General features: G+C 38.8%; 1 protein-coding gene across 4 annotated transcripts in view; it reads right to left on the bottom strand.

Moving 5' to 3' along the window:
* pitpnm3 (PITPNM family member 3) overlaps positions 1–20,642 on the bottom strand; it is a 107,694-nt gene that overhangs the window by 45,937 nt on the left and 41,115 nt on the right. For all 4 annotated transcript variants that reach the window (XM_067508100.1, XM_067508098.1, XM_067508101.1 and 1 more), the window contains 2 exons: positions 2,656–2,726; positions 2,339–2,559 (listed from right to left, as the gene is read on the bottom strand). In XM_067508100.1, the coding sequence (XP_067364201.1) occupies positions 2,339–2,559; positions 2,656–2,726 (292 nt within the window). The remainder of the gene's footprint in view (positions 1–2,338; positions 2,560–2,655; positions 2,727–20,642) is intronic.

Raw genomic sequence — 20,642 nt, 5'->3', positions numbered from 1 at the left:
AATTTAATGGCAGTAACATATCTCAAAAATTTTTGCATCGTTGCATTGTTTTTATTTACATTTTACACATCGTCCCATTTTTTTTTAAATTGGGGTTGTAGGTATCTTTGAAGTTCTTTAAAAAATGTAACCAAATGGATCAACCTAGTATTAAACTTAATATAGCAATATTTCATTATTAAGAAATTTTAAATGGCTTTTCATAGATACACTTACATCCAATATGAGTCAATCAAATATTTTTCAGTCATATAGTTACAAAAAAATGTTTAAATGTGATCTGAGGGAGCTTTCAAAGAATCTGGTCAGTAACAAGAAATATACTGGAAGGACAAGTCTTTCCCTACAAATATATTAATTTCCAAGCTTTGTAACATCAATAGTACCAAAAGCTAAGCACATGAGGCGAATGCTTCTTGACACATCCCTGATATCCAGCAGCTATATCACATTCGCAGCTTTTATACTTTTTCTGCATGTACAGCACCTCCATTCTGTCATTGGAATCAACCTTCTTGTTCAAAAAACACATTATGTGACAGCTTTGATGTGTGTAGCACCACTTTTCGAAACGTTATCCTCCAATTTCTATTCACTTTGTTTTCCTTTTGCCACTACTCTTATAGTTGATGCATGACTAATTTCTTTTCAAATATGAAATCCATCCTTTCACTATATGCCACTTATTGGGGTGTCAAAGATAACACAAGGCGTGTTAACAAAATCCTGCTACACATAAAATAATCCACTGATGGAATGATCCAACTTCATGCAGGAAAGTGAATTGGGTTCAGAATCTATTGATTACACACTGCTAAACCTGTTTCTATTTTTTTTGGTTTGTGCATTAATTCTTTTATTAATTTCAGTGCTATTTAAATATTTATCCACTTATCTCCTAATAAATGAGCTTTGGTCTTTTATGACACACTATTTCAATATGAATAAACTTTTTTTGAAGCCAAAATACAAGCATCCTTTAATGACAACTGTGCATTTGATTACAGCATGTGTGTGCACATGTCCACATGAATAAAGAAGACATGCAGCAGTATACAGTTTTGCTCGACTGGCGTGGAAGCTGTAGGTTTAATATTTTATCATCAGATGTGGTGGAAGCCAAGACGTCAAGCTGCCAAACAGCTAAAGCACTCAAATCTCCTGCTTCCAGTCACCTCGTCAGTCACAGAACAAGACACAGGTCTCGACTTGACTACCAGTAGCATTCTCTCAGCCACTGTGATTAGTGACAATTCAGAGCAAAACATCCTCAGCGTATAATTGGAGAGCACTGAAAACTAAGTGACGCTGTCAAAGATAAAACTGGTGACCAGTGGAGTATGTGACACAAAATGTGAAATGAAATAATTAGTTACGCTTCGAGGAGCTCTCTGCAGAGGCATCAAGCCGAGACTCGAAAGAGAGCAAACATGTTAACACAGGCATGTTTTTACTGTCTGTATTACAAGCCAACGATTCATTACTTTACAAAAACACCCGAGTGTTTGAATGGAGAAAATACAGTATAGTTTATAAGGGAAGCTGCATCTTCTGACTGCTGTTCATCAATGAACTACTACCACAACATTCACAATTAACCTCCACTTTAAAAGTGATATCACAAATGAAACCTGAATAGAAAGTAAATTAAGTGAATTAAAACATTAATTAAACCATTTCACACATGCTTTGTAGAGGCCAATACGTAGTATGTCATTTAGGAGTTTATTTGGTCTAGTAGGGAGCCAACTCCAGAACTTCAGGGGCAAATAACCCATTTAAAACAACATCATTTAAAAAGGTTAGGAGTTAAATATTCCACATGCTTGCGGAGACTGAAAAATGTCACCGGCATACTGATTAACGGGGGATCTGTTAAGGGGTCTTTGGTCAATACATTTTCTCATTATTTTCTCTCAACCTTCATCACCTCGGCCGACGAGGCATTTATGGCTCTATGTTAATTCCTGCAGTGATGCAGTCACACTGGGCAGATTCTTCAAATGCCTCCTTCAGCAGTAACGTCCTGCTGTCCTGCTTGTAGTAATTAGGGTTGTGTATGAAAATAGTGCAAATTATGTCCATATTATTAAGTGCAATGGCATCTTAAATAACAGGCTTAATGAAACTATCAATCAATTATTCCATTTACATGTTTCCGTTTAATGGGTCTTGAGCAAATGCAATGTCAAAAACAGCAGGTGTAAAATGAACCACAATCTGTGAATCAGTGATTGCGTCAGGTTGCAGTCCTTAAATGTTGTATGTGGCCAACTATACTAAATAAATCTGGATTTTAAGAAAACAGACCATTTTAAATGAGACTAGTAGCACTCACTTGGACACCAGGGAGAAGGCTTCAGCACATACGGCCGGACATGGCACCAGTTTGATCCTCACATGTTCCGCAAAAGCCTGGAAATGCACCCTTGTTACCTTCTCCATCACCGAGGCCAGGGTGGCCACGTCGCCAGCCTTTGTGCTGGGGTCTCCGCCTGCTGTGTCCAAGATGTTCCCCCCATGCACCGCAAGCAGCAGAACATGAGTCTTACATTTCCTCTGTAAAAGGGTTGAGGTTGAAAAAGTGACATATAATAAGAGATACTGAAAGTGGGGGATTACAGCTGCTTGTGAATATGTTTGTAATAATCCTACCTCTGTATCTTCCAGCCCTTCAATGCTGCTCTGAGGGGCACAGCGTGGACCTCCCAGCTGGTAGAGACCCTCTGTATTGGGTGAGTAAAAGACAGGAGCAGGTGGCAGGAAGGGAGGAAAAGGGAAATATAAAGAGAGAAAAGAGGGGTAAGAAATGGTCACTGAAGGGGCCACTTCAGCCGTAAGCACAGATAACAGAAGGAGAAAATAGATATTGATCTGTGAATATAGTCAATATTAGTAATGGCTTTTCATCTCTCTTCATTCCTACTCGAAACTGGATGATGGTTTTATGGAGCCATAGGCTGAAACAGCATAACCATTAGATACAGAAGTCAACACTGACAATAAACAGCAGCAGTGGGAATGTTTCTCCTCTGCAGTTTGTATAACCATCACATGTAAATGGATTTAGATGCACAAAAAAAAAAAAAAAAAAAACTGGTTTCTTTTTAAGATGCAAAAGATGAGAGGGTTGATATTTCTTAACCAAACTGTAATAACTAGAAGCATCTCTACCTCTCTGTGGGCAGTGCAGCATATCACGGGAACCTGGCCAAACTCATTACCCTCTCCGGAAGCCTCTGCACACTGTGTCATCTTATTCCTGAGCGCTCTCCTATCTCTGTTTCTATTTTCTCTCTCTCTCTCTCTCTCTGTGCTTTGCTTGCTTGCTCACTCGTTGTTTATTTGGCCTCCTTGTCTGGGACTGACTGTCATGGGAGGCTCTCACAGACTCACGCCCTGTCAGATCCCTTCTACTCCATTCCCAGCCTACAGCCTGCCTCCAACCGCCTGCTTGTCTCGAAGAGCTTCAGTGCACACAGGGGACTCAGCTCACTGCACTATTTTGGTCACAAAGTAACAGGAAATCAATGGAGGTAGGTATTCTTTCATCTGAAAAGGTCCTCCAAAAACCTAGTAAAGGAGTTCAGGGTGCAAATCCTGCTGATGAGGGAAAAGGTGGCAGCAAGCTGAAGAAAGTCATCCTTCTTTATGTGTTTTTTTTTTAAATCTTTTTTTAAGAAGCCCCACAATTGACATTTTATTACATATGATTTGACAGCTATAAAGTACATTTCCTTCCAGCTCACGCAATGTGACTGGCTTAGTATTTACATCATCAGTGTCACCAATAAAGAACTGGGTCACGGCACTATTTACTTTCTAAAATAACTTTCAGCTAGTGCCATGGCTCAAGAGGTGACAACTTTGGGTTGGTCTGTTGTCACCAGTTTGAATTGATATAAAGAAATGGGCGAATTTGTAGGTGCCCTTATAGCTCACTAAATCCTTGCTGTGTTCAACCCAAACCGTGATGAAATTAAATTGTTTTATTTATACAAACCCGATTTTAAGGGGAAAATAAGTTGATTTTAAATTTTGTGGCATCAACACATCTTAAAAAAGTTGGGACAAGGCCATGTTTACCACTGTGTGGCATCCCCTCCTCTTTTTATAACAGTCTGCAAACGTCTGGGGACTGAGGAGACAAGTTGCTCAAGTTTAGGAATAGGAATGTTGTCCCATTCTTGTCTCATACAGGCTTCTAATTGCTCAACGGTCTTAGGTCTCCTTTTTTCACATCTTCCTCTTTATGATGCGCGAAATGTTTTCTATGGGTGAAGGATTGGGACTGCAGGCCGATCATTTCAATACCCGCATCCTTCTTCTACGCAGCCATGATGTTGTAATTGATGCAGTATGTGGTCTGGCATTGTCATGCTGGAAAATGCAAGTTCTCCCCCGAAAGAGACGACATCTGGATGGGAGCATATGTTGTTCTAGAACTTGGATGTACCTTTCAGCATTGATGGAGCCTTTCCAGATGTGGAAGCTGCCCACGCCACACCCACTCATGCAACCCCATACCATCAGAGATGCAGGCTTCTGAACTGAGCGCTGATAACAACTTGGGTTGTCCCTGTCCTCTTTAGTCCGGATGACATGGCGTCCCAGTTTTCCAAAAAGAACTTCAAATTTTCATTCGTCCGACCACAGAACAGTTTTCCCACTTCGCCACAGTCCATTTTAAATGAGCCTTAGCCCAGAGAAAACGCCTGCGCTTCTGGATCATGTTTAGATATGGGTGGATGCCTTTGCTATGACATTAAGTAATGCCAGAAAAGTGTGAAAAGAGACAAATTACTGCTTATTCTACAAAGATATCCAAAAATGGCCCCAACAAAATGCTACCCCGAGAAATAAGTGTAAGTAACTGCATCATTGTAATAGGGACCAGAGATAACAGTGAGTTGTCTGAGGAGATCAGAAAGGAAATAGACAAGCGTATCAAAGGTAAAGACTCCAAGACCATCTCCAAGCAGCTTGATGTGGAAAATATTATACAAACACAGCTGCAAATATTAATAAATTGATGACCGCAAGAGGAACATCCAATGTAAATGGCAGACAAAGAGCAATGAAGAACTTCCAGAGAGATCATATTGATTTTTCAAAAAAGCTGTTTCCTCTCATTAGCATTACACATCTTTGATGTTGTAATTAGTCATTCAGCATATTAAGATAGAGAAAAGTAATCACTCTGCTGTTTGATACATTGTGTGCACCACTAATCTCCAAGGTCAAGGTACATCAGTGCCTGGTTGCAAACCTTGCAATATTGCTTTTTGAGCAAATGCAGCAATAAAGAAAGAAGACCAAGGAGGACTCTGTTGAAAGAAAAACATAAAGTTACATCAGCTCGGTGTTCACAGAGTGAAATTAAATGAAGCTTTCAAAGAAAAGAATACCTGCTGTGAAACACTACTATCCATGATTTTGTAAAGCATTGACAATATTTTGAAATCAGTATTTTTTCTTTCCAAACTGGGTCCAACAGGGTAGTTTCTGTAACTCTTCGTCTTCAGTGGTATTTTGCGAGCTACGTACAAAGAAATCAATCGCAAAGACGGATTATTCCACTAAAACAGATGACAGCTCCTTTCTGTTACAATAACAGCAGCAGAGGAAATGTCCTCAGTTTACATCCACTGTTAGTTAGGTTACCCTTTCCTGTTGTTCTAGTGTTTAACTGAAGATCTGTACAATATAAATGTGGAAGACAATATTTGTTGGTTGCAGTCTTTTAAATATGTTTGAAAGAAGTGTCAGTTTCCCAATGTACAGTCCTATAATGTTCATATCAAACTATCGAATAAACATCTGCCCTGGAACTACAAAAAACTACAAATACAAATTGAAATAAATGTACAGCCACTAAGGCCAGAATTTGACCATCATCACACTAAGAAAATCTCCGGACCGGAGACCGGAATTCATATACTAAAGATTATATTCAGTGGGTTAGAGCAGTGCCATGACGTAAGAAATCTGAAATGTGGCTTTATTATAAGTTTCAGAGCCAACACGTCCTGTGGCTTATTGAGTGAGCTGGTCAGTTTTGGAGTTTGGAGTCTCTAAGTTTAACCAAATTTAAACTGCTGTCGCAATTATGGACACAATGTGTCGTTTATTCAGTGCATTATACCATTTGTTACGTTACATAATTGTGTCTAACACACCATGACTAGGGCATATACGACAAATACTTTTACAGCACGCAGATTTTAAATCAGCCGATATGAAAAGCATTTAATGCATACTGAGCAGGAATGCAGTGTAGCTGCCAATCTGCAGCAAACAGCCGTGATCCGCAGATTGTAGAAAAGACAGAGGAAATAGAAGAGCGATTCATTCATCTCATCATTTGTGAGATCAGCACACAGGCTGGGATGCTCCTGAATTCAGTGATAAGTGAGACATTTGTCTGATATTGGAGCAAACTGACAAAATCATCTTTTTGTTAGCGCGACTCAATGATCTAAACCAGCTTCCTGAGGAGAGGCCGATTTTTTTTTTTTCCGACTGCAGCAGATTTGTGCTGCTGTTGGGGGGATTCTAACAATCCATCTGCTTTTCTGCTTTCAATTCTTGTGCTTCCATTCAAAGGTCTGACTTCCCGTCAATATCTGCTTTATAAAGCTTAGTGGTATCGAGCAGCTCTCTCCCAAAAAATGACCCAACCTAGAAAGCGCCCCCATGGAAAGCCGACAATCCCATCGTTCAGCGGCGGCATGGCCATTTCTAGTGGCTTACAGCCCAGTCAGACACACGCTCACACAACAGGATGACACATTGCATCTGTTATCACAAAACCAACTGAGAGATTTCGTAACTTATCTACGAGAGAGAGGAACAGAAATTGACCCAATAAAAGGAGAGGTGTGCAGATGAAAAGGCTCTACAGACAATTCTACTACAGCTGAATGAGAACGGATTAAATATTGATCCCTGTTTGGATCCATCCTATGTGCAATTGTGTAATTGCACCTATGATTCAAACTGTCATTTTCCATAAAACATAGGGTTGTTTCTCTTTGTCTCCAGGATGCAGAGTTTTTAGTTTACTGTTTGGCTCTCCCTGTAACTTTGTCCTCTCGGGTCTCGACCGTTTCTATCATCATCACACATTTATCACCGTCGATTGAGCAGATGGGAAAAAGACAAGAGCAATGGACAGACAAAAGACTGCATTCATCATCAGGACGACTGGCCTCCAGACTACAGATTTATATCTTCCCAGGGAGTATGACAATGGATAAATGCCCTCAAAGAGCCAAGCCTGCTGGAGTTAGAACCAACTCATTAAAACGCTACAATATCTCAGTGAATTATCTGTGTTCCTGGGTAGACACACACACACACAGACAGCAGTAGTATTGGCTTTTTGCAGTTTATTTCTACCTCTAAAGCTTCAGCTTAAAGGACAGGTTCACATTTTTTTCCAAGTGTGGCTTAAAACAACAGTAAGGTGCCCATAAAAAAACCAAAGGAGGTCTTTCTTTCTGTCATCATTCCTGTTCATACTGGCCATCAAGAGATATCTTCTTAAAGCCCCTTCAATTAAAGTAATATGGGCTTCAATGTCCACAGTCCTTGTTCTCTGCAAAAATTTATTCAAGGTGTATGTTGTGCGAAACTGACAGAGTTTCTGAAATTAAGAACTCACTTCCTATTGTTTAGCTTTATTTAAGTTTGTATTAAGTCTTTTTTTTTACTACTTTAGGTAGAATAAGAAACTGTAAACACAACAGTAACCTGTAATTGCCACATAAAGCATGTGTTTACGTACACATTCACTAATCAGCCATAACATTATGACCACCTGCCTACTATTGAGTAAATCCCCCTTTTGCAGCCAAAACAGCCCTGACTCATTGAGGCATGGACTCATAGACCTCTTGAAGTCCTGTAAGTTATGAGCTGGTACCTTCACGGATCCTACAGATGCTCGATTGGATTAGATGTGGAGAATTTGGAGGCAAAGTCAACACCTCAAAGATGTTGTGTTGTGTTCCTCAATCCATTCTTGAACCATTTCTGACTGTGTGGCAGGGTGAACAGTCCTGCTAAAAGAGGACAGTCCACGACCATCAGTTAATATTGTTTTTATGAAGGGGAGAATTTGGTCAGCGGCATGTATCAAAGTAACAACCACATGAATAGTAGGACATTGCTCTAAACATCACACTGCCTTTGGTGCACAATGGTGCCATCTCTCTAACCGTGGATGCAGGTCAGCATGGGTACTCTAACTGGACTGCAGCTACACAGCCCCATACGCAACAACTACAATGCACTGTGTGTTCTGACACCTTTCTGTCCGAATCAGCATTAACTTTTGAGCTACAGCAGGTCTTCTATTGTATTGGACTACATTAAGCAGCCTTCGCTCCCCATATGCATCAGTGAGCCCCAGCAGACTATGACCCTGTACTGTAGCTAAATCACTGGATTCTCATTCTGAGACCATATTTGGTAGGTCCAGACCTCTGCAGATCATGGAAATCCCACAAAAGCTGCAGTTTTGGACTTGCTCTGGCACAGTCGTCTAGGTATCACAGTTTGGCCCTTGTCAAAGTCACTCCAATCCTTATGCTTGCCCATGTTTACTGCTTTCAACAGATCAACTGTAGAGACAAAATGTTCACTTCCTGCCTAATACATCCAACCTACTTACAGGTGTCGCTGTAACAAGATCATCAAAGTTATTCATGATTATTAAAAAAGCTACACTATTGTCAAATTTGGCTTGGGAAGTGGCCTACAGGAACTAGAGTCACATGAGCTTTTGCAACTGCCTGCTGCTGCTGCTGGACACTTTGCTGGTTAGGACAGTGAGAATAAAAGGAAAGCTGCAGACTACACAACCAAAACAATAAGCGGGAAGATGCTAAAATGACTAATAATGTCAGGTGATAATTTTCTCTCAGTCTAGCAGTGTGATTAACCCCTTTCATGTAACTCAATTATTCCATCCATGAAAATCACTCAACAAACAGTTGATAAAAGCAGCATTAAAATGTTTCTACGTTAACTATATTGTATATAGTAATTACTAGATTGGTGACCAAAAGACATATATCTTACAGCGTTTACTGACTTCCAAACAATCGAAATAAGTCCTTTTGTATATTTGTATCTCCTTTGTATATCCAGTGCAGCAAAAGACAAATGACTTGTGCAGAAGTTCAGTTACTGCACCCCTGATCAATCAAATATATTCTTTACAAAATTCTTCCATGCTGAGCATCTTTAGATTCACTCGCCAAGATCAGTGGTTGATTGATGATGTGTCAGGAATAACTGATGGGTGAGTCTCAAAAGCTTGAGGCAAATGTGTTTTTTGCTCCAATAAGGGAGTCTTCTCTTTCATTTAGAAATAAAGAAAACCATCCAGGGAAATGGTGCATGGCACAATCTGCACCTCTGCAGCTGATTTATGTGTGTGTGTGTGTGTGTGTGTGTGTGTGTGTGTGTGTGTGTGTGTACTGTATAATGATGGCACTGTGAATTTGTGAAAACCTTTGTTTTGACACACCAGTTGTTTTAAGTAGCAACAGGAGTATGCTGTCTCCTGACTGGGTTAACAGCCCCACTCTGACCCCTGGCATAGTACAGGCTTGCTAACTCACTCAGCCATCTGTTCACTGCTGCTGGCGTCAGGGTCTTTTCGTGTTGCCCTAATGCGAAAAGACCCCAAGAGGTGCCACCAGCTAAACTGCATAACAAACCTGCTGACCACAAACTGTAAAGCGATGCAGCACATAAACTGACTTAAAGATACACACACACACACACACACACACACACACAGACACACACACACAGACTCCACTGCAACTAATACCCACAAACGCACTAGACAAAATGAATGTGAATGACGACTGAGAAATCTATAGGGACCAAGCAATTTCAAAGGTTGAAAATGTGGTTGACCATCTCAAACTTCGCCAGCTGTTACAAAACAAATAGCTATTTCTTTACTCGATATTCATATTTTAGAACAGCAAAGCCACACTGACAGTTTTTTTATCAGTATCGCAGTATTAAATATTAAATCCTCATTGTTTTGTTTTAGACACTTATTATAACAGCATATCACATAATATATTTTATTAGATAGATTAAAAAAAAACTAAATATATAACATGATAATAAACATGCAATGTTAGGTACTACACTCGATACCTGTCAGTGCAGCGTTGGTACAGGATCCTCACACTGCCATCTCATGTTAACTTTGGAAAGATGGGTAGCCACATTGTATTAGTTATAATTGTGTTATGATTATATTAAACTGATGTGGTTATAATTAACCTGCTAAAGATTCTCATAACAACAGAAAAACTCGTTTGCATAATAATGACAGCATTCTTAACTTGTAAAAACTAAAAATCATCTTGTTTCAAAGCTTTATGAAGTGAATATAGGAATGCTCTGTGAGCCTGGATCCTGCGAGGCTTCAACAGCAACTTTGCACATTAAAATACATTTGGAGCATATAGTTACGGAAAAAAATGATTTTATATATCTACACTCTTGTCTCAGATGACTTTACAGTTTGCACAACATATAAACTACTATCTTTCAATCTTTCAGTAGCTGTGTTCCACTGGTGCCACACACACACTAACAAAACAATCAATATTTCTGAAGGGTCAAGGAAGTGTTAAACATGTGCAGGAGAAATCTATGGGGAGTTAAGAGGCGTTGCACACTGCACCTCATACCCTCACCCACCCACTACCCCCCACTACCCTCCAGCGGCAACAGTGTTGTTTGGGTGTGATTATCTGTTCTCGATGTGTGATCACACACAGCATTTCCTCTTTCTGTGCGCAAAGGTGCATGTATGCACACAAATGCAAGCTTGTGCATGCACACATTAACACACACATACATAGACAGTGATCCCAGATATGTAAATACATAGACACAGAAACACGGACATAGTGGAGAAAAAGCCTCTATCAAAAAATAAAAAATAAAAAGTACCATTAGAGCCAAAGAGCAGTGAAATAGGGGGATGAGGCAGAATGATTCTCCTGACACAGAGAGATGAGTATAGGTCATTTATTATCATTATCTTACCTCTTCCTCTTCTTTGCTTGCCATCTTTTCTTGTAATTCTTGTATTTTTCTTTTCTCTTCCAAGAGAAAATGGGAAATTGAGTGAGGGGGACATGTGAACTTTAACAAATGACTTGACCAGGGGGTTTTGAGGGTCTTGGATTCATGTTGCCTGTTTCTCTCTCTTTGCATGTGTTACAGCTACAGGGTACATGCAGAGAAAGGGTACAAAACAGCTGCGACGCTTCACAGAAAACAGAAAATCGTTCCCTCTTCTGTATGTTTCTCTCTGGGTCACTTAGTGTGGAATCATATTTTCATAGATTATTTTTCTGCAGGGAAAATGGTCCATGTTGGCTTGTTTGGCAGGGGCCTACCCGTTAGTCATCTCCACCAAACTGCTCCGACTGACGTAGCCATTTTAGCTAATGTTATCACATCTTGGCAGCACACAGCAAGGAAGCAGCCAAGCCAGAGTCGGTAGCTTGTGTTTACCATTTTGTGCATAATTTTTGAAAAAGATCACTTATGTAACAAGGCTATTTCAGGTCCAACTACATTATACAGCATCAGTCAATGAATGGAGGGGAAAAAAGATGACGATAGAAAGATCGCTGCATAAATATACTGGCCTGAGTGTGTGCATAGTGAACAGATGGGGAGCCTGAGCCTGTCACTGAGCAAAGCTGAAGAAGAACAGTGCAAAACAGGCTGTAGGCTTTCCTCTCTTTCCATCACCGTAAGACGTGTGTATCGCGATCACAATGAGAAGTGAGTGAAGGAGAGGTGAGGCCAGAAGGCGAATGGATAGTGGGAGAAGCTTAGAGTGAACAAAAGAGAGAATGAAGGAATAATGGAGAGGAGATAAAGAGGGGTTAAAAATCCAGAGATGCTTTTGAGGAACTTGGAAAATGAATGGAGATCAAAGGGTAGTGGATGTCACAGCTGCTCTGCTACACAGGCTCTGACTGAGAGGAGTCCATCTCCACCTTAAAGGTTTTTCTGCAGAGTTTTACCGCAGACAGGTTTCCCAGGGAAAACAGACACATTTCTGACCAACCTCAATCACTCTTCTTCTCAAGTCATAGACATTAAATCATAACCAAGAAAAGCATAACAGCAGACGCCAAAGTCTTTAGTGAGTCAGTTTTTTTTGTTTTTGTTTTTTCGAGTTGACAATAACCCAATTACACAAAAACACTTATTTGACATTGAAGAGGTCAATCACAGAGACAAATCCAAGAATAGTAATCTTCCCCTCAGCTCGATGGATTTGTATAGCACCTTTTTATTAATTATTTTGCTTTGGAGAATCAGATCTCACCCACAAGTTTTCACATGTCCACAGATGTGAAAATACATAACTGTCTGGTAAAAAAAAATTAAAAATAAAATAAAAACACACACATGCTTACAGTAGTGTCCACCCAACTGTGAATGTGTATAGTGAATTGTCAGCAATACAGAACAGGAGATTCTTCCTGTGTTTATTTTCTTGTTCTTGCCCCAGATCAAATTAAGCCATAAGCAGACAAGACCAATCTTGTGTAACTCATAATGGGAGAACAGGCGTATGTAGTTTACAAACTAGGTCCTATAACTTGGAGCAGAGCAAACAAGCTATAGGTTTGAAAATGACCTCTGAGTGGTAAAATTGTTTGTGTATCAGAGGATGTCTGCACCTCCATCACCAACTGATTTCTACATTCCCATGTGACTTCAGCTGCTGTTTGTTACAGCAGCTGGTGATGATGTTGCCATGACATCTTTTTGTTGTTTTTGTTGTTGTTGTTGTTGTTGCTACACTCAAATTCTCCAAGTAAATTGATGCATTTTAAATTCCTGTGCCACCACCAAGTGTGGGATTTAAACAAACAAACAATGCAGAATCTCAGCAGGCATATGCACATTTGTATGCAGCACGCTGATTGGGTGGGTTTCTATTTTGGGTCAGTTAGTTAGACTTTGGTGCAAATCAAGGATGAGAGACGGAGCGAAGGAATGAGAGAGAGAGAGAAAGCAAATAACTATACTTTGGCTGTGCATGTAAAATTCCCAACTGTGGTATTTTTCTTTTTTTAATTATTAGCACCACTTCATTGTATGTAGTTGTTATTCCTTCAGGGGTCCGACACAGACAGACATGCATTTATACATGCACACTACTATAATCATACACTGTGCACATGGCAAACAACACTAACTCATCAAAGAGGATTAATAGTTCATATTCCCAATATTTTCATCTTCATAATTTACACATTGAATTGATACACTTTCCACATGTTTTTCCAAATTAATCTGTTCAACATTTTTACCGAAGGGCACATTTCCTATCCCTGCAAAGACCTGAATTACCTTTTCTTGCTGGAAAGGTACTGGTATAACAACATTTGACATTATCTTTATTATTGTCTTTCCAACACGCTATATTTTCATACTTAAACATGAACCTTCTTGCTGTTGCAAGTCACATTTTTTTTATTACAGTATGATAAACAAACTAAGAAAATGACTGTTCATATATATCTTTGGTATCTTGTCAACAGCATATTTCAAATTAGGCCCCTTTAGCATGAAAGTATCCCACAACCGGCATTCTTGTGTTTTCTTCATCTCACAAGGTCTTGATTGGAACAAGATATCACAGAGCTATTCAGGGTGTGATAATAGGTTTTCTGCAAAGCAAATTTATGATATATTATGATTGCTTCAGTCCTTTGCACTCTCAGTCATGGTGTGATTGAAAGGAGCACCTGCTGTAGGAGACACGGCTTCCCAATGATTTCATTACATTGGGAACATCTCATCTGTGCCGCTCTTTCGATTTTATCAAAAATATTGGCCAGCATGCTCATAATGTTTTCATACGTTATGAAAAGATAACTACTGATGGTCTTTGTGGACGTTAGTCTTGAGATGCTGAGGTCACACACAGGTTTACAGAATAGATTCATGTACTGTGTGGATTTGTAATAATACCTCAGTTCAGTAGCGCCTACTATGGGACCCCAGTTTAAGACACCTACGGAAACCATATACTGTGCAGTACACTTAATTAATACTTCGTTTAAAGGGTGACATCACAGTAGTGATGGGCGGATCGATACCAAAATATCGATATTTCGATCTTGACGGGCAATTTTTAAATATCGATTCTCAAGTTAAAATATCGATATTTTCTGTTTATTTATTCATATTTTCTCTGCAGTCATATCCGAATGTTTTCTGCTCCTTCTACATCAATTTGTATATTGTTTGTGATGCACCGCATAGGAACTACTTTTCCTTCCGCCGATCCGCCCCATGATCCACAATCTTCAACTAAACTTCTTCGACACGTGCTCGGCCGGCTGGCGGCTCCGCCTCCAAACACAGGCAGCATTTCGGAGCGAAATGTATCATTTTTATTCACGGACTATTTCGCTATGAACGTTCTGTTTCAAGAGAATTGTAGAAATAGGCAAAGTTTGTCTAATCCATAATTGGTTTTAAACAAAGGGAAGGAAATACAGATGGGTATATAAGACATACATGTAGATGAGGGCGAGTCATGGACATCAAGTGACATAAACTGTTCACCTGATAAAGAAAGTGTCATGCTGTTGTCATGGAGATAAGTCAGAACGTTAATACGTTTTATTTAAAATAATGAAAATGTTAAAAATGCCAATAGGTTGAACAATGATTTTGCTGTCGTTTTAATGTTTTTAATTATTCCCTGTAAGGGCTCACGTGATTGTGTTTCATCGTGATCAGATGACAGAATTAACATAACACTCTGGATATTGGATCGGATCGATATCGCGATACTAGCCAAGGTATTACTTGGTATCGGATCGAATCTGAAATCACTTGTATCGCCCTTCACTACATCACAGGTTTTCAGTTTCTATACTGGGAGATACATCAATGTATAAAAACCTCTCTCTGAATTTAATCTTTGCATCAGTTATTTCATTTAAATAATGTGATATTCACATTTAACATTTTCAAGTTATCTCAACTTAAAAATTTTCATTTGTACAATCAGAACTTATAAACAAGAGTGGTTCTGACTTGAAGTTTCCCCCCTACAATTATTAGTAGAATGTATTTCTTAGAGTTCACTCAACTCATTAAATTTGTAGTTATTAATAAACGTGGTAGTAAGCCCTCCGGCTTACATGCATTGAGAGTTTAAGCTTTTCAAATATTGTTCGTTTTCAATCTTGATGTAGGTCAGTGTTGCATTAAGTACCTCCCCCTGTGCGCTTAAAATATATTACTCACTGGGAGCAGCCCAACATAAGGGTTTTAAACTGAATCCAGTACAATATGTCTCTTAAAGGAACATGATGTGATTCTTTTTCACAAAGACGTAACTTGTTAAATGAGCTAAGACAATTTCACGGGCGCTTAATGTTGTCCAATACCCAAACTCATTAAATCTAAAGAATCAATCAAGACTGACAACAGACTACTCTAATGAAGTTGACATATACTGTATATTTCATCATTTGCTTCACCATTGGTTAATTCAATGAAAAGTAGCCACCTTAATGTTACTCCTGTACAAGTTGATTATCTTGTTGACAATTCGGCCGCCTCACTACGGTCAATAGTCGATAGTGTTGCCCCTCTGACAAAGAAGGCAGTAAACGAGAAGAGGTGGTCTTCATGGTATAGTTTGCAAACACGCAACTTAAAACAAGCAACAAGAAAGTTAGAAAGGAAGTTCCAGAAATTTAGAAGAATCTCATTTAGCCTGAAAAAATTTACTAAAGAAGCTCTCCGTGATGCCAGAACAACATATTATTCATCATTAATAGAAGAAAACAAGAACAATCACCGGTTTCTGTTCAGCACTGTAGCCAGGCTGACTAAGAGCCATAGTTCTGTTGAGCCTAGTTTTCCCTTAAATCTGAGCAGCAATGACTTCATGACTTTCTTTATGAATAAAATTGTAGCTATTAGAGAAATAATTCACCAGATCCTCCCCCCAAATATTACAGATAGATCTTCACATACAGCAGTGTTAGAGTCATCGATAAGGCCCCAACCCCTGTTAGACTGCTTTTTACCCATAGATCTCGCTGAGCTAACATCAGTTATTATCTCATCTAAACCAACAACCTGTCTGCTAGACCCTATTCCAACTAAGCTGCTCAAGGAAACTTTACCCTTAATAGATATGTTCATATTAGATATCATCAATCTATCTTTAGAAGCAGGCTATGTACCACAGGCCTATAAGGTAGCTGTAATTAAACCACTACCTAAAAAACCCTGTCTTGAACCAGGTGTTTTAGCCAATTACAGACCAATATCTAATCTTTGCTTTGTTTTTTAAAATCCTTGAAGGACGTTTCTAAACAAATATGTGATCACCTTCATAGGAATAATTTGTATGAAGACTTTCAGTCAGGATTTAGAGGTTATCATAGTACAGAAACAGCACTGGTAAAAGTCACCAACGATCTTCTCATGGCCTCAGATAATGGACTTGTATTCTTGTTCCGTTAGATCTTAGTGCTGCATTTGATACCATTGATCACAACATTTTATTACAGAGACTGGAACATGAAAATGGGATTAAAAGAACTGCACTAGGTTGGTTAAATCTTATCTATCTGATAGATTTCAATTTGTTCATATTAATGATGAATCCTCTATGCACACAAAGGTTAGCTATGGAGTTCCACAAGGCTCTGTGTTAGGACCAATACTTTTTACTTTATATATGTCTCCTTTAGGCAACATTATTAGAAAATAGTCCATAAATTTCCATTGCTATGCTGATGATACCTAGCTATATTTATCTATGGAACCAGATGAAAAAAATCGGTTAATCAAGCTTTAAGCCTACAAGACAATAAAGGCCTTTATGTTCCACAGTTTTTTACTTCTAAACTCAGACAAAACTGAAATCATAGTATTTGGGCCAAAAAATCTCAGAAATATGATGTCCACTACTATAAGGAACCTTGGAGTTATTTTTGACCAGGATTTGTCCTTTACCTCACATAAAAAAACAAATCTCTAGAACAGCCTTCTTCACCTACGGAACATTGCCAAAATTAGGAGCATCCTGTCTCAAAGTGATGCAAATAAACTAGTCCATGCATTTGTTACCTCTAGGTTGGACTACTGTAATTCCCTACTTTCAGGATGCCCCAGTAACTCCCTAAAGAGCCTGCAATTAACCCAAAATGCTGCAGCAAGAATGCTGACTGGAACTGGCAAGAGAGATCATATTTCACCTTCACTAGCTTCTCTCCATTGGCTTCCCATTAAATTTAGAATAGAATTTAAAACCCTGCTTCTTACATATAAAGCTCTGAATGGTCAGGCTCCATCATATATAGAAGACCTCATAGCACCATATCATCCCAGTAGACCATTTCAGAATGCAGGCCTACTAGTGGTTCCCATAATTTCCAAAGGTAGAATGGGAGGCAGAGCCTTTAGCTATCAAGTTCCTCTCCTGTGGAACCAGCTCTCAATGCTGATTCGGGAAGCAGACACCCTCTGTACTTTTAAATCTAGGCTCAAAACCTTTCTCTTTGATAAAGCTTATAGTTAGTTATAGTCATGCTACCATAGGCTTACACTGCTCTCTCTATACATCTTTATAGTCTTGACTTTATTCTGTGAAGTGCCTTGACATTGCTTTGTTGTGAATTGGCGCTATATAAATAAAGTTGAATTGAATTGAATTGAATTTGTAAAAACAGTTAAATATCTACAGCAATCGAACCAAGACAAATATTAATGAACTATGAACTTCTCAACAGCCTCTTAATATTAAAGTCACCATTGTTAATTGGTGAACAAAAAATGGTCTAATGCGGGAGCCAGGAGCTTGTAGATTTGAAGTAAGTGATGAAAGTGGCAGCAAGAAGCTATCAACTACATAAAACTCCTATCCTATTAAATCAAATACTGTATGATAAGCACACGGCTTTTTATGTGCAGTTTATGAGATTTATTTAAATGTATTTTTCATCATTTTCATTTTAATTGTAGGTGCTCACTGATGTTCTGACAAACGGCTTTACGTAGTTAAAAATGATAATGATGTCAATGATTTTGCAAACTTTTGGAACTCAGAAACATTTCTATTAATGGACATGTCCACATTGTTTTATAACCCCATCTGAGAGATGAAAGGCAATTTCTATAATCCACATTGCAAAAATGCAGAAACAGAAATGAATCAATTAGTTGTTTTCATTTAGTGAGTTCTCCCATTATGAGATTTAATAGTGCTTTTCTGCCCCAACAAAAGAAGTTTACATGCGACTGTCCAACAATGTGTAAGTGTGTCTCATTAAAACAAATCACAAATACAATGTTCAAAAAGAGTAAAAAGTGCCTTTTTTACTTAATCAGAGTTTGGCTATTTAAAATATTATAATATCTTATAAATGAACATGTGGAACTACCCTTTAACAAATAGGACATTTGTTAGATATAAAACTGGCATTTTTTTTTTATTAACCTTACACTGCTGGAGCACCTTACAGATCATAACTGGTTGGCTTAGTGGTTTGTAGATGGTTGGTAGATGTGTTGGGGGGTGTAAAATATTCAGGTTGTAGCCACCTCTTCAGTTCTCACCACATGACTTGGCTCAGCATCCCTGCACTACTGGTGCTTTTCATCTCTGCAGGACCAGACTACACTGCCACTGAATCGTAATGATTAAAAGCATCCATTCCAGTTTGTCAAACTTCACAGCTGACCTTTGCAACAAGAGCCGGTCCAGTTATCAGTACACAAGTGCCATGCTACCAGCACACGATTGACAAAGGAGCTGTAAACCACAGTTTGTAGCGAAAAGAAGTAATTACTAATGATTTGGTCCTATATGGTGAAATTTGCCCTAATTGTTTATTGGTGTTATCCTATTTAATGATGCACTGTTTTTTTTCTCCCACACGGTTCACTTTGACATAAAAGTGTCAAAGTGAAAACGTTATTCTAATCACATTGAAAATCTATCTATCCTCTTCAAAGTGAATCACCTAAATCACCACTGGAGCAGCCAATTGGTTATTTATCCTGTAATTAATTAAACTGAGATTATTTAACTAGGTCATCTCTCCCCGACCACAGGTCAAAGTGTCCCTGAGCAAGACACTGAACCCAAAAAAACGCCCATCCCCATCTCGAACTGGTGTAAAAAATGTCCCAAATCAACTGTGGAAACCTTGAACTTACAGGACAAGCAGAAAGGAAAAAAAAAAAAGAGTGCACTGAATTGATTGTAGTATAAATACACAATTGTATCTTGAAAGGTCCAAACACTCGTAAATCAGTCTGTTGGCCAAAAACTACACCATGACAAAGAAACACAAGGACTGTAGACTCGCTAGAAAGATCTAACGAGAATAAAATTTTTGACCCTCAGACTCAATGCTATGTTTGGCACAAAGCAAACACATCTCATAAACGTACAATCAGAGATACAGTATCCCCACTGTGAAGCATGGTGGTGGCAGCATCATGATGTAGGAATGCTTCTCTGCTGCAGACCCTGGAATAATTGCAGAGAAATACAGAGAAATTCTGGAGGAAAACTTGGTGGAGTCTGCAAGAAAAGCTTATTGAGATGTATAATCTCAGACTCACATTTCACGTTTTATATTTTATTAACTGACATTACTCTGTAGAGATCAGTTTTTTAGTTTGACATGAAATAATATTTTATTGTATTTTTTTAATCAAATTACATTGACCATGATTCAGTTTAAAAGAAATGAAGAAGGAAAGTCTTCCAATCTAGATAAGTACTTTTTAAAGGCACCACATGTCTGTAACTATAAGCAGCACTTACTCTAAGTCTCACCCATGAAATAATAAAAGAGCTTGACAAAATGACTATAAAACATCAATGCCAATTTACTCCTGACTACTTCTATCAAGATTTTTTCTTACATGAACCCCCCTGCTGTGGGAGTTTGGGTAAGACTATTCTATTAAAACCGATGGGTGTGCATAAATCCCAGAGCGGAGTGACAATCATTGAAGGCACAAACTGAACTTTTGTGTCTGAAAAATACTGTGCTTGTTAGCATGTGTAATTCAGTTACTGTGGTTGGATAATCACACCCGAGACTTGATAAATGAATCTAATAAAATAACTTTCTCACAGGAAGAATTAATTAAGAGAATATGAAAACCTACTGAATCCTGAGATTCCGCCTGCCTAGTACTGCTTTTTCACACAATGATTTCAACTAGGCTCTGTACAGACAACAGCAACTGTCTACTCAATCTTTTTAAGTGATTGGACCCCCCCCCCCCCCCCAAATCACACACACACACAAGCAAAACAGATGGAGACATTCTTTGATTTACTGGATTATGTGAGAAGCTTTTTCTTTAAGAAAGGATCAAGAAAAGTCTTTCAATCTGGGGCTGAGGCTGAAATAAAGAGCAGCGGTTGCCATGTCAATCCTCAGAAGCGAGAGTATTAAGGAAGGCCAGACATACAGCTAAACACTAAATAAGGGTAGACAGGAGATCTCTAAAATCATAGGAAATACTGTTCACTGAGCATGGACTAAAATGTTCCCTTCATTTAG

Source organism: Channa argus, chromosome 6, assembly GCF_033026475.1.
Source record: "Channa argus isolate prfri chromosome 6, Channa argus male v1.0, whole genome shotgun sequence".
Taxonomy (NCBI): Eukaryota; Metazoa; Chordata; class Actinopteri; order Anabantiformes; family Channidae; genus Channa; species Channa argus.
This window is presented reverse-complemented; position numbering and strand designations above follow the sequence as displayed.